Source organism: Meles meles, chromosome 6 (assembly GCF_922984935.1).
Source record: "Meles meles chromosome 6, mMelMel3.1 paternal haplotype, whole genome shotgun sequence".
Taxonomy (NCBI): Eukaryota; Metazoa; Chordata; class Mammalia; order Carnivora; family Mustelidae; genus Meles; species Meles meles.
The window spans coordinates 32,827,379-32,841,527 of NC_060071.1; the positions used below are offsets into that span (position 1 = coordinate 32,827,379).

Here is a 14,149-nt window from a genome sequence, read left to right on the forward strand (position 1 = left end):
AAAAGACGAGACAAAAAGCAGGAACAGACCCCATAGATACAGAGAATAAACTGGTGGTTGCAAGAGGGATAGGGACAGAGGGATAGGCAAAGTGGGTGAAGGGCAATGAGAGGTACAATCTTCCAGTTATGAGATGAGTAAGTCACAGGGATAAAAGGTACAGCCAGTGGGAATATAGCCAGTGCTACTGTAATGGCATTGCGTGGTGATGGATGGTAGCTACTCTGGTGGGCACAGCAGAATGTACAGACTTGTGGAATTACTACATTGTACACCTGATACTAATGTAACATCGTGTGTCAACTCTACTTCAGTAAAAGAGAAAAGAGGGGAAAAGAATTAACTGGGTGCCTGGGTGGCTCAGTCAGTTAAGCTTCTTCCTTCGGCTCAAGACATGACCTCAGGGTCCTGGGATCCAGCCCTGCATCGGGCTCCCTGCTCACTGGGGCATCTGCTTCTCCCTCTCACTCTGTGCTTGCTCTCCCACTTTCTCTTAAATAAATAAAGAAAAATAATAAAGAAATTTTTCTTTAAAAAATAATACAAAGAAATAAAAATATTTAAAAAGAAAAAAAAGAATTAACTGTTTTGTTACTCTTGATCTACAGAAAGAAACAGAGGTAAAGGAACGGTCTGTTTTTGACATTCCTATATTTACAGAGGAATTCCTGAACCACAGCAAAGGTAATTATCAAAGTATCATTTTGTGTTCCTCGGGTTTGTGACAAGGGGTTTCATTCTCAGGAGGGATTCGTTGCTCAGAAGCAGCAGTAGTGATATTCTTGACCCTAGGACTGGTCTGGAGGGAGAAAACTGTTTCTGTTGCACTCTGTAGTAAGGGTAGCTACTCAAAAACCAGTGAGGGAAAGCCAGACCAGTTTTGTCAAAGCTACTTTAGTCTCTGGATCAAAGGAAATAAATGTGCATCACTAATTCAGTTGATTTCAAACTTAGCCTGAAACCCTTTGTATAAACAAAAGCTTACATGGGCATCCAGAATATAAAATAAGGAAGAGCAAAGCTGACCCCATTGCAGTAAAGATGGAGACCCACAGCTGTGCTTGCAGTCTCCCAGGATCCCCCTGTGAAAGCCCCTCAGGCTTCTTCTTGCACAGTTTTTAAATAAATAAATAAATAAATAAACAGAAATACTGAGAATTGCAACTGTCCCTTGCAATCTTAAGTAGGAATATGACCAACTTTAAGAATTAAAATAGCTCTGGGGAACCAGGCATTTTATTGCTGAAATTGCTATCTGGAAGGCTCTAATGAGACTAGGGAGTTGAGGTGGGGTAGCTAATTAGAGACAGCTGAGCAGAACTTCCTTGTAAGAGTCTTCAGGAATCCTCGGAGACTCCAAGTGCTCTATGTGCCCTGTGTGGGGCGTGTGTCCTCAGCTCGGGAGGCAGAGCTCCGCCAGCTTCGGAAATCCAACATGGAGTTCGAGGAGAGGAATGCAGCCCTGCAGAAGCACGTGGAGAGCATGCGCACCGCAGTGGAGAAGCTGGAGGTGGATGTGATCCAGGAGCGGAGCCGCAACACTGTCCTACAGCAACACCTGGAGACCCTGCGGCAGGTGTTGACCAGCAGCTTTGCCAGCATGCCCTTGCCTGGTAACGTCACCCTTACCTGGGCACTTCCGTGATGGGGGAGGGAGCAGGTGCTGTCTTGTGTTGGTATCAGTGGGGTGAGGTCTCCCCACCCGAAAGAAATCAATAGAGTAAGGGTTTTGTTCGCTCAAGGTTGCTGTGGGTCTTGTAATGGTATCTCAGTATTGGCTACAGTCATCCAAATTCTCAGGCTCTCCGGCCATTTAAATTTTTCTCCAATTATATTTTCATGTAATTTACTTTTCTTTCTATTAAGCTTAATTTGATATTCAGAATAATGGAAGCTGAGTAGTAAATCCTGAGTAGAGCATTTTTCTTATACATGTCTGCTCGCTTTGTAGTTTTGTTTTACTGGGAAGAAAGAGGAAAACAAACACTAGTATTTTTTTTATATCCTCTTTCCTGTGAAAGATAATCACAGCAGAAAGCTGGGAGAGTCTCTAACTTCTTGTTATATACAGCTACTGGTATATACAGTAGAACAACTATATAGCCCATCCTTTTATTCAGGCTATGTGGATTAAGTTCATTTCTTTGAGGTCTGAGAGTCTCTCCTCTGCAATGAAAATCTTTTCTGCGGAGCAGACCAAGACCCCACACTTACTGTGGAGTCACTTAAATGTGCTGTGGTTGAACTGAATAGGTAGGATTTTCTTTCTTTCTCTCCTTATCTCACTTTAGGAAGTGGAGAGACACCTACCGTGGACACCATTGACTCCTATATGAACAGACTGCACAGTATTATTTTAGCTAATCCCCAAGACAATGAAAACTTCATAGCTACAGTTCGAGAAGTTGTGAACAGGCTTGATCGTTAGGGAATGGTGAGTGCTCACTGATGCAATACATATGTGCCAACACGTCATCCAAAATAAGGCAGTAGGCTTTCTCAGAGCTCCTAAAACCCTGGCAATACATCAAATAAATAAGTTGGAGACTTGATTAAAACTACTGTTACATGGTTACTAAATATAGGAAATAATGTCAGAATAGAGTTCTTTCTCATGCCTGCCTCAGCGTGATTTAATGGAAAGAGCATGATTTTTTTGTGGTTGAACCTCCATTCCAGCTTTGTTAGCTAGTAGCTGTATTCTCTGGTGTTAGTTTCCTGAAGGGTTTTGAAGAGTGAATGAGAATCTTAGAGGAAATCACCCCCAAAACAGCGCTTAGAACAAAATAAGTATCACTTAATTGTTAAGCTTCCTTTTCCCTGGAAAATACTAATGATCACTTACAGCAGCAGTCACTGAGACATCACATGTATGTAAACCTACGTAAGAAGCTTTTCATTCCGCACTCAATATCAGAGTAACTATTGTATGTTAAATGTCACTGTGGACTATCCTTACAGTGAAACAGCTATTGCCTGTTTAAAGAGATTTAGACTTTTTTAAAAAGGGGAAGGGGGACTCCTGGCTGGCTGAGTCAGAAAAGCACACAACCCTTGATCTTGGAGTCATGAGTTCCAGCCCCACTATGGGCCCAGAGATTCCTTAAATAAAATAAAAAATGAAAAGACTTTAAATCGATTTTAAAAAATAAATTCTTAGTAGGCAAAAAAGAGAGGAGAGAGAAAAATAAGCCTTCTAAAATATTTTCAACAAATGACTAGTAGCATGTGTTATGTCCTCTTAGAAAAGAAAAAAAGTACATTTCCAGAAAGTCTCTGACCATATAAAGTATTTGGTGCTAATGGTAGTCATCAGGTGTCATTTCTTAAATAGAACCCGTATGTATTCACCTAAATTCCTAGAGCTAGTGTGCCCTGTAGTATGCCATCCCACAGAATTGACATCCCTTTGGTCTGCAGCAGACTTATAAACTGTGGAAGTCCTAAGACCATATGGTGAGGTGGCCGTGTATGGGTACAAAGACAAAAGTGGACAGCAGGGTATGCTCCTTACAATGGCCAGTCATGGATTTGAATCTTCATTTATTTGTCCTGCAGGTACCTAAGCACACTCATAGACATATTCATATTCTAGCATGGTTTGGACCTTGAGCAAAATGTATAAGAATAAATAAAACCCATGACTTTGTCTAATGAGGCAACATCTGCTAGCAGAGACAACAAGCAGGAGTCTCTCCTTGGCCATCCCACTGGATGGTAACTGCAAAACAATTCATTATACTTTAGCCTCAGCCGTGCTCTGATGGGGAAAGCATTACCATCCTTCTAGTGGGTAGCCAGATGGAACAGCCCGTACTTCTAAGAGATGGCTGGACTGCCTACAGAATAAAGAAATGGCATTACTGCTGCTGTTTATGAAAGGAACAGCTTGTAAATCTAGGCCTGAGATTTTTCAGGAGCTCATCATCTTTCTCATTTTCACACAGTGTTTTCAATTAGCACTCTTGTAGGCTTGAAAAGAGAGAGCCAGGAGAAACTGTGGAAGATTGTGAAAGAACACAGTAATTGATAACATGGTGTCTCCTCACGTAGGTATAGGGCAGTTATTACAAGTTTTGAGCCAAAAGTGGTTTTCTATTTTGAGCATTTTGCCAGTAAGACTCTCCTCAAGCTTTACCTATCACAGGATATGAACTGTAGTATCAGCTTTCAGAGGTGTTGTGGAAAACCTAGAATTGTTACCATTATCCTTGGTTTTAACCTATGTTTTGCTTTTGGAAAACAGAAATACCTGAAATGTGAACCAATTTTATTACTTCAGATTCTTAAAGTCTAGTCATGCAAGCATAACTAAGAGTAGGTAGTTCCCCACACCCCTCGAAACTGTCAAATGAAACAATTATGAAGACTGTGATTAATACTGGCTTGGCCTCATTATACAAATATGTGCAGACAGCTATGCCTGATGTCCCCAGCATTCGTGGTGCAATTAATTACTCTGACGTGAACTTGGCCAAGTTTTCATCCACTGTCAGGAGCCAATGAATGAAGGGAAGCCAGTGTTCTACAGTTTGGGGGAGCATATTAGAGCTGGAAGGAACCTTCAGAACTCCCAGCATTTTACATAGGAAGAAACTGGGTCCCGAAGAAGTGAAATTTCTTGCCTGAAAAATATCTAAGTAGATGAGTACAGAATCCAGGACAAGAACACGTGTACCTAAATTCTGGTTCAGTGAGGTTTCTAAAACATTGCTATAAGGAGTGGGGGCAGGTGTAAGGGGAAGACACTAAAAAGCCTTGAAATGTGAGCATTAAGATAAATAGGAAGCAAATAGAAAAACTTACAATCCAATAATTGTAATGTTATAAAATTTTGGTCAACCCATTTAAAAATCATTTTTATGGACGTACAATGAAAGACTTGCCCCAGCTGTCACCTTTCTCTGTATCTTACTGGTACCTAGAAAAAAAGTAGGGCTGGGAGGAAACCATGGGGCAATTTCACACTGAGAGGTGACCAATGACACATAAACTGTCAAAATCCATATGTTACTTGATTTCAGTTTAACCAAATGAAAAATATTCAGCTCTTTGAGGGGGGGAAAAAACCCTTTCTTATGCGATTGCATTTAGCAATGTAAGAAAATGTATTGATCCTCTGCACACAATACATTTCTATATACATGCCAAGATTTTTAGATTTATGCTTGAAGAAAATTGGTTTTGATTGATTATACATTCTTTGGACTAAAACGGAGTACTAATTTTCCATCATCCGATTTGGCCCCGATGGTTGCTTTTCTGTGTTGGGCTGACGATTTTCCTACCTCCCTATTGTTGCTGCAACTGGAGCTGGGCCACGTTTCATTGAAATGTTATCTAAAACATCTCAGTGAGCTTGTCTGTTTGCAGCTTTATGAGCTCTTTTGTCTACACGCACCCTGCTTCTCACCTCAACCCTACTAGAAATAGAACAGAGTATTTTTTTTTTAACCCAGAGCCCTAACCTTTCTGATCAGCGCTTATTACCTTTTTGGTATTTTCATTGTTTTTCTCCCTCCCAATCCTACAGGTCTTAGAGCTTCATGACGTTCTGTAAGTGGTTTTACTTGTGAGGAATGAGAAGCCATCCATGGAAATATGAACTGAGTGGAGGCAGAGAGGGGGTACAGATTGCTCTGCTTGGGAAAGAACTATCAGTTAGGAGGTTAATGCCTTCGCCCCGGGAAGACATAGGAGAGAGCAGCTGGAGGAACATGGATACTCACTTCCTGTGGAACCATCCTTGTGCAGCTTTGAAAGTGTACAGCCCTTCTCCCGGGTCTCTGGTTTCCTGGCATCTGCATTTCTTTCTGATAAAGTGGGTCTGCATAGATTCTGCCGACCAGCCGCCCTGACCCTGCCCTCTCCTGCAGCAGGAAGGAAGCCTTCTCATTGCTTCACTTCACACGGGACCCTTTTCTCAGTGGCTCCGGTTTTCTTACCTAACTGTCACCTTTTTTTTTTTTTTTTTTAAGTACCTTTGGGGGTGATATTTTATTTCCTTCACCCCCTTCAGGTTCGACATCTCCATTTTCTGACCTCTGGACTCTGTTGATCAGCAGGGCTCTGAAGGAGAGCTCTCATTGGACAGGCCCAGGCTTCTCCCATCATTGTCCTGCTGTGACTCCAAAGAAAGGAGCTTCTTGTCGACAGTGCCCTGTGGAGCAAGGCTGTGTTTCCTACCCCACAGGGTGCTCAGTGGGTGCCAGCCCTCACCGAGGCTTTGTGATTGCTGCCCTGAAGGAGAATGCTCTTTCCTTCCTCCCTGCTACTGCCTGCTGTTTCCTAAGCACTGCTCCTGCACAGACACGGTCTGGTCCCAGCCCCAGCCAGGCTCTTCTGTTCCCATCTGTTGGCAGTGTCTTATGGAGCATTTTTGCTAAGGAAAAGGTCATTGGCAAACAGGAGAGAATGGGAAAAGTAGTTTCTCATTTGGCATTAAAAACAAAAACCCAAAGTTTATCATGAGCAAGAACTGAGGGAATTCCCTGTATGCTTTAGGTACAAGGATAGGGATGGGTGGAAATGTTCAAAATCGTCTCTTGAGCTATTAAGCAAGGGCACAGAGGAATTTGTCTTCCCTCTGTAGCCACAACTGCAAAATCTATGTCAAAAGGACAGGCTTCCCTTCCTTTTCCCCTCTTAGGAAGGGATTTTTTTTTTTTTTTTTTTTTTTTTTTTTAACACCAAAAGGGAAGACAGCCTTCTGATTCTCACCTCAGGGTTTTGCTGTGTTGTGTTTTGTTGCTCTAGAGCTCAAGGCTGACAGTTGCAGCTGAGATCTTTGGAACCAAAGTGGCGCATGCTGAGCCCATTGTCTAGGCACCACGCCACTGAAGCAGGTGGAAGTGTGTCCCCCTCACAATCTGCTCATGAGCCAGGGTACAAGCCAGAAACCCCCTGTCGGGTTGCTGCACCATCCTGTCTTCTCACCAACTCCGTACCTGATTTCTTTATTATCCCAAAGGAAATAAAATAACAACAAAAACAACCTTGTTAAAAAATGTCATGTGAGCACACATCAAATTTCCACACACTGAAGCCCACACACAACTGCCTGGCAGTTTCTTAGAATAAGAGCCCATCTATCTGTCGCCATAAGCCTAGCCTGCTTTGTTCTGTGTTTTCCTGTGTTCCTGCCCTCACCTGCTGTTCCTGTCACTTCCCTCAGCCTCCCTGCATGCTCGGTCCAAGCTAGAATAGCCTGTGTGTGGCAGAAGGACAGCCAAGCCAGTTCTGGAAGTTTGTATCTGCCTTTCTGCCAGGCATTTTGTCTCCTTTTTCTTTCCTCCTCGTATTTCTCTCTGTTTCTCCTTTGTGTCCGTTTTGTGCACCTTTGTTAGCAGCACCGTTGACCAGGAAAGGCTGTAACTTGGTCCAAAGATTATCATTCTCCAGACTCTAGCAAGGACATCCGACATTGACTTGAGACATTTGCATATTCAGGAATGCCCCAGATCTTGCCTGCACTCTGAAACCATTTTCACAAAATACGCAGCCTGCTTTCAAAATCCTGCCTCTCCCAGTAGCTACACACCTGACTCTGGTGGCTGGATTCAGCCGCCACAAAACTGTCCGCTTCTGTAAAGCAGGTCTGTGTTGTTCAACCAGGAGGTGGTGAGTGAGGTTACGGGCTAGCGCAGTACCTAATTCATGTTCCCCAATAAACTTGTAGATATTCTAGCTCGTGTATAGGTTCTTCTCCAGAAATAACTTCTTGCCTATTCAGTGTTACAGATCTTTTTTTTCTTTCATTAAAACACAAGGAGCAGCTGAGGAAAGTAAGACAAAGTGTTTTATTTCTGACAACATTAAATTTTAGGGGGAAAAATTGTGTATATGTGTTTGGAACTGTTGAAATGCCAAGTTTTCTGTACAAGTGTTTTTGTAATTAAACTTTTAGATTTTCTTTGTTTTTGAAGAAGTTGATATGCTTGCTTGACACTTGCCTCATTAAAACTTTTCTATGTTGAATCCACCTCATTCAATTTTCCCTGCATTGTAATTGGAAAAAAAAAAAGTCCTACCTCTGCCTTTTCATCTTAAAGACTTTGTCAACTCCACATTAATCATCAAGACTGTTAGGCTTTTAAAACATTAACACATTCATTTTGCTAATTGCTTATTCAAAATGTGTCTTAGCCTGTTTGAGAGTTCAACTCTTTTAATGTATGTTGTAACAATACAGTGAGTTGTAATTCATTTTAATGTAGCAATAGTGTTCTGGAGGCTACGTGAAAGAAATCTGATGTTGTTCCTTTTGACAGAAGAGATTACTTGTCCTTGGATGCTTGCTTTTAAAAATAACCACTACTTAACCAATCAAAATCATTTTTTAAAGGAAAAACTGTCACCTATTTCCACCATGCTTTTAAAATCCTAGGGGCGAGAGAATCTGGCTTTCAAAGCCCGCCGCTCTCCAAGGAGCCAGTGGTGTTGCACTGGGCAAGACTTGCTTTGCTCCAGCTCCAGTTTCCTCTTCTGACAGAACACGTGCCTCACAGCTCTCTTACACTGTTGTTAGAAAGCTAGAATTAGGGAACAGAAGTGACTGTGCTTTGGAGGACACAAAGACTTGGTTCCATGAGTGCGGAGAATTACTGAGCCAACTCAGTTAGGATGGGGCTTGACTCTCTGCTTAACAGAAACGTAGATCAGCAGAAACTTGAACAAGAAATGCGTTTCTGTCATGGAAAAGTATTCCGAAGGTTGGCAGTCCAAGGCCAGTGTAATGGCTCCTGTCTGCACCACAACATGGTTCCTTTCTCAGGGTCACCTCGTGGTCCAGAATAGCCTCTTCACCATCAGCTGTCATTTGAAATTCCAGGCATCATGAAGAAGAAAAGAGGGCGAGGACAGCATGGGCAAACCCAGCTGAGTCAGCACCGTTTAAAGAGTCTTCCTGGAAATCACACTCAGCGTTTCCAGAACTCAGTCACGTGACAGCAGCTCGCTATAAAGGAGGCCAAGAAATGTCACCTTTCCTTGGACATTACTTCCCCCAATGATGTGTGAGTTACAGTCACTGAAGAAGGGGAAAGAATACAGAGTAAGCAACAGATACCCGTTAACGCCATGCACGCACCAAAGCAAGCCCTGCTCTGTCAGCAAGCAGGGTGCCTTATACTGCATTTGCCTCTTGGCCATCTGAGAATTGGGCCTCTACTTCCTTGGGACCCCGCCCCCACCTCCCGCCACCAAATAGCGAAAAAGCCAAGACCTAGCTTCAGTCTGAGTTTGCCTTTCCTGTTCCCACCTAAGCTTCTCGCAAATGCCTCGACAGCTGGTGGCCAGTCCTGTTTGGTAAAAGTCAACATAAACAGGTGGTATTATTTCCCCCAGTTGTTTGTTCCCTTTCTCGAACTGCTCAGCATCTGCTGGATTAAAACAACACCAGGATAAACTTTCCCTGAGGGTGGGGGGATTGAAGCATTGCTTGGCAGAAAAGCTCATAACTACTTCCTGCCCTCCCAAAGAATTTCCTCCGTTGCAACTGAGAGTTCCCAGCCAAGGGCTTTTTCTTTGTTTCATTTATTTGCCTTTTGACACATACCCTGCACTCAGAATATCTATAGAAATAAACGCTAGCTCATGTTCCAACTCTGGACCAAGAGAGCAGGTAAAATGTCAGTGTCCATTCATCTCATCCAGAAACCATTTCAGTGTGGTTTTTCACGGGAACGTGTGTCTACGGGGGGAAGCTGCTTAAAAAGTTCTAACACGGGGCACCTTGTATTAAGAGCTTTGATACAGGTAAATAATTTTGGGAGAGTGAAAGAAGTGCTTGGATCTCACTGGACAAGAGATGATTTTTTCCATAATGGCAAGAAGATAGCAATGAGGAGTGGATCTGAGCCTTGAGGGATCTGCATCTTAACTAATAAAACCCTTATCTGAAACATAAATCTAAAAGTCTAGTTGATAACCATCAAAGAGTTTCTCTAGTAGAGGTTGAGAGAGCCGGACAATAAGAGTGGCTGGATTCATTGTAACTTAGATGAATGGTTTTCAAAGTGTGCTTTTGACTTATTAATAGACCATTAAATCAAGTCGGTCAAAAATATTTTTTTTTAATGAACAGAGGGGCGCCTGGGTGGTGCAGTCGGTTAAGCGTCCGGCTCTTGATGTCAGCTCAGGTCTCAATCTCTATTGAGTTCAAGCCACTTAGAAATTAATTAGTTAATTAAAATGAAGAGAAACTGTCAGAATACGTATATAAGGGTAAGTATAATTTTGCAAAACTTTTTTTCCCACTTTAGTTCATACACATGTGCTAGATTAGAATGTAAAATATGTTTCCTACCAACCAGTCAAAATAAAGACAGAGACCTTGACATTTACTACCTCTGAAATTGGATGGACTCGCTGAGTTCTAGTTTGCTGGGCTCTGCAGTTTTCTACTGTGTGACCTTGGGCAAGTTGCTTAAACTAGTCTGTTTTCTTATCTGTTACACAGAGATATTTATAGTTTCTATTGTGTAGAGTTTTAGACAGATTAAATTAGCTAATCCATGTAAAACATTTAGTACCTATCACAGATAGACACCTAAATGTTAACTGTTATAATTTGTAAGATTCAAGGGAAATGAGAATATTTAGACATACATAGGCCAAGCACTCTCCTCTGTCTTTCACATAAATTATGTCATTTAATTCTTCCACAACCTTATGGGATAGGACTACTGTACCCACTTTACATATAAGCAAATTAAGACTCAAAGATGGTAAGAAATTTGCACTTGGGAAGAGACAAAGAATGGATTTATACCCAAATAGTTCTGACTCCACATTTCTCGGTAGCCAGACTGTCTTGATCTGAGTTCAGTGCAGTGGCATAGTATGGTGGGTGTGAAAACCAGAATGAGACCTAGTCATCCAACAATAGTTGCTGAATGTCTTTCTTTTGTCAGGAGATACTCTACATGCCTGTCCCCATGGAGTTCACATCCTGTTAGGGGAAAAGAGACTATAAACATAACCTAACAAACTCCCCTCAGCTAGTTGCCAAGATAAGCTGAAATGCTACAAAATAACTAAGAGGAAAGCCTTCTCTGAAAAAGTAACATTTAAAGACAGACCCTGCTGATTCCAAGGAACCAGGCCTCTGAGGATTTAGGAAATAGAACAGCCAAAATCCTGAGACAGGGATGAGCTGTGGGATTTGAAGGAAGAGAGAAAAAACCAAAAGGCTGGATGGAACAGAGTACAAGAGAGGCGGAGTGGCTTTGAAGTTGCCAGGTAAGCAAGACAGGATTGTGTAGAGCCTCGTAAGGTGTGGTAGAGTTCAAATTGTGGGCACCTGGGTGGCTCAGTTGGTTAAGCGACTGCCTTCGGTTCAAGTCATGATCCCAGGGTCCCAGGATCAAGTTCCGTATCAGTCTCCCAGCTCTGTGGGGAGTCTGCTTCTCCCTCTGACTTTACTCCCTCTCGTGCTATCTGTCTGTCTCTCTCCTCTCCTCTTTCAAGTAAATAAAATCTTCTAAAAAATTAAAAAGTTTAGGGGCCCCTGGGTGGCTCAGTGGGTTAAGCCTCTGCCTTGGCCTCAGGTAATGATCTCGGGGTCCTGGGATCGAGTCCCATGTCGGGCTCTCTGCTCAGCGGGGAGCCTGCTTCCTCCTCTCTCTCTCTCTGCTTGCCTCTCTGTCTACTTGTGGTCTCTCTCTGTCAAATAAAATCTTAAAAAAAAAAAAAGTTTAAATTGTATTCTAAGTAGCTGTGATGAGAGCTCTACACAATGTAAGCCCCATGTTGTTCAAGCCTCACTCTGGCCGCTGTGTACCAAACTGGGGAGGCAAGAGCAGAATCAGAGAGGCCAGTTAGAAGATTGGCACAGGGCACCATCGGTTAAGTGTCCGACTCTTGATTTCAGCTCAGGTGGTGGTCTCAGGGTCGTGAGATCCACCCCTATGTGTACTCACACACTCGCTCTCTCAGCATAAATAAATCTTTTAAAAAGGAAGAAGATTGGCACGGAGTTCAAGGCAGAAGTGACAGTAGTTTAGCCTGGAGTGGTGACAGTGCAGACAGAAAAGAGCAGATAAATTCAGGATATATTTTCAAAGTGTAAGGGACAGAAGTGAGGAGAATGTGAAGAATGAAAGAAAAGAATTAGGAATAACTTCTTGGGAGGGGCGCCTGGGTGACTCAGTCAGCTGAGCATCTGGCTCCTGATTTCGACTCAGGTCATGATCTCAGGGTCGTGGGATTGAGCCCAGGTTATTTTGGCTTGAGGAACTGGGTAGTGCCATTATGTGAGATGGGATATACTTAAGGCTGGGACGTCATGGAGGAAATATGGAAAGTTCTGTGTGGGACTTGCTAAATCCAAGAGTCAACCAGCAGATTCGCCCCTGGGCAAGATACAAGACACTTCGATCTCTCCACTAAATGCTTCCTTTTCAGCTCCTCAGTCTGCGGTTCTGTGAGATTGTAACTTCAGGTCAGTGTTTGCTAACGTTCCCTCCAGCCTCCGCGCAGGTGCACATACAGAGATCCAGCTACTCAAGCCGTTTGTTGAACTATGAAATGAAGAAACGGACTCCTTTTTAATTCTTCAAGCTCCTTAGGAAAAGAATTTTTCAAACCTTGTATTTGCATTTAAGGTTGGCGTAAGGCAGTTGAATGTTCTAGGATGTAAAAATCATACCGTAACCTGATGGCTAGAAAATCCTGGGGCAAGTAATGGAAAGCGTCTGCTTGAAGGGACTGGCCAGTATGTTTGGCGTCGTTCAAAGAAAGGTAATGTGAGAAGACGTCAGTGATACAGCCAAAAGGTTTATGGACTCAGCAAATGGGTTCCTGCCAGGGGTACTTTTGCTATCTTCAAGGATAGACATTAACTCAAGGCAGCTGGGTCCAGGCACTGGAATGTAAGATAATAATCTATTTTCCTTGGGGCTGCTTTTTTTTTTTTTTTAAGATTTTATTTTTAAGTAATCTCTACCCCCAACATGGGGCTCAAACTCATGATCAAGAGTCGCACGCTCTACCCTCTGAGACAGCTTAGGTGCCCTTGGGACTGCTGTATTTTTTTTTAAGGGGACTTAACACTTATCAAGAGAAGTTCTTGGTTTTTTTTGTTTTGTATTGTTTTTGAAGTTCTTGTTTTTGAGGACAAACTAGTGTGGCCATTATGGATTTTAGTCACCCCCTCAGGAGAGTGAATATTTTAGATAGAGTCATTCATTCAAACATTTTCCAAATACATACTATGTGTTTTGGGTTTAAAGCTAAGGAACACCATCTCCTCAAAAGTTTATAATGTAACAAAGAGTAAACATGAAAGCTGACTACAGTGGGAACTGATTAATTACCAAATGGCTGTAAGCAAACTGTTCTGGAAAATACAAAGGTTGTGCTCAGGGGAGGTCAAAAAAGAGCTTTACCAAGATAACAGTTTGAGCTAGTCCTTAAATTGTGGTTGACCCCTGGATAATAGGGCTTTAAACTGCGTGGGTTTTTTTGTTTTGTTTTGTTTTGTTTTTTTTTCAAAAATGCAGGATAGTACTGTAAATGTATTTCCTCTTCTTTATGATTTTCCTAGTGTTTTCTTCTCTCTGGCTTACTTTATTGTAACAATACAGCATATAATATATGTAACATATAAAATATGTGTTCATCGACTATTTATGTTATTGGTAAGACTTCGAGGCGAAAGTAGGCTATTAGTAAGGTTTTTGGGAAGTCAGAGTTCCATATGGAGTTTTGACTGCACAGGGGCTGGTACCCCTAACCCCTGACATGTTCAAGGGTCAATTGTAGTTCTTTAAGAGAAGCTAAAAATAGAACTGGAGATATGAGTGCATTTTTGCTGTACTCAAGTAATTCCTAGAACACAGGAATCCAGAGATGCCTGGGTGGCTCAGTTGGTTAAGCAACTGCCTTTGGCTCAGGTCATGGTCCTGGAGTCCTGGGATTAGCTCCTGCATCGGGCTCCCTGCTCAGCAGGGAGTCTGCTTCTCCCTCTGACCCTCCCACTTCTCGTGCTCTCTCTCTCAAATAAATAAAATCTTAAAAAAAAAAAAAAAAAGGACACAGGAATCCAGCGTACTGATTAAAAAATAGAGAAAGATTTTTTTGAAAATGGATTATACATTGGCCTTGAATGCCATACTAAGGGACTTCGTTTTATTTGCCCAGGGCAAGG

The 14,149-nt window shown here is 42.3% G+C and overlaps 1 protein-coding gene across 10 annotated transcripts in view; it reads left to right on the forward strand.

The window, feature by feature from the left end:
• The window catches only part of HMG20A (high mobility group 20A), an 83,866-nt gene extending 70,052 nt beyond the window's left edge, over nucleotides 1-13,814 (forward strand). For 6 of the 10 annotated variants that reach the window (XM_046008322.1, XM_046008321.1, XM_046008320.1 and 3 more), the window contains 3 exons: nucleotides 609-684; nucleotides 1,398-1,613; nucleotides 6,020-7,986. In XM_046008322.1, the coding sequence (XP_045864278.1) occupies nucleotides 609-684; nucleotides 1,398-1,613; nucleotides 6,020-6,471 (744 nt within the window). In that variant the 3' untranslated portion in view covers nucleotides 6,472-7,986. Of the gene's footprint in view, nucleotides 1-608; nucleotides 685-1,397; nucleotides 1,614-2,291; nucleotides 2,435-5,533; nucleotides 7,987-8,830; nucleotides 11,375-12,605 lie in introns of those variants that run through there. The other 4 variants (XR_006818695.1, XM_046008327.1, XM_046008328.1 and 1 more) reach the window with 4 other exon arrangements.
• The last annotated feature ends 335 nt before the right edge of the window (nucleotides 13,815-14,149 follow it).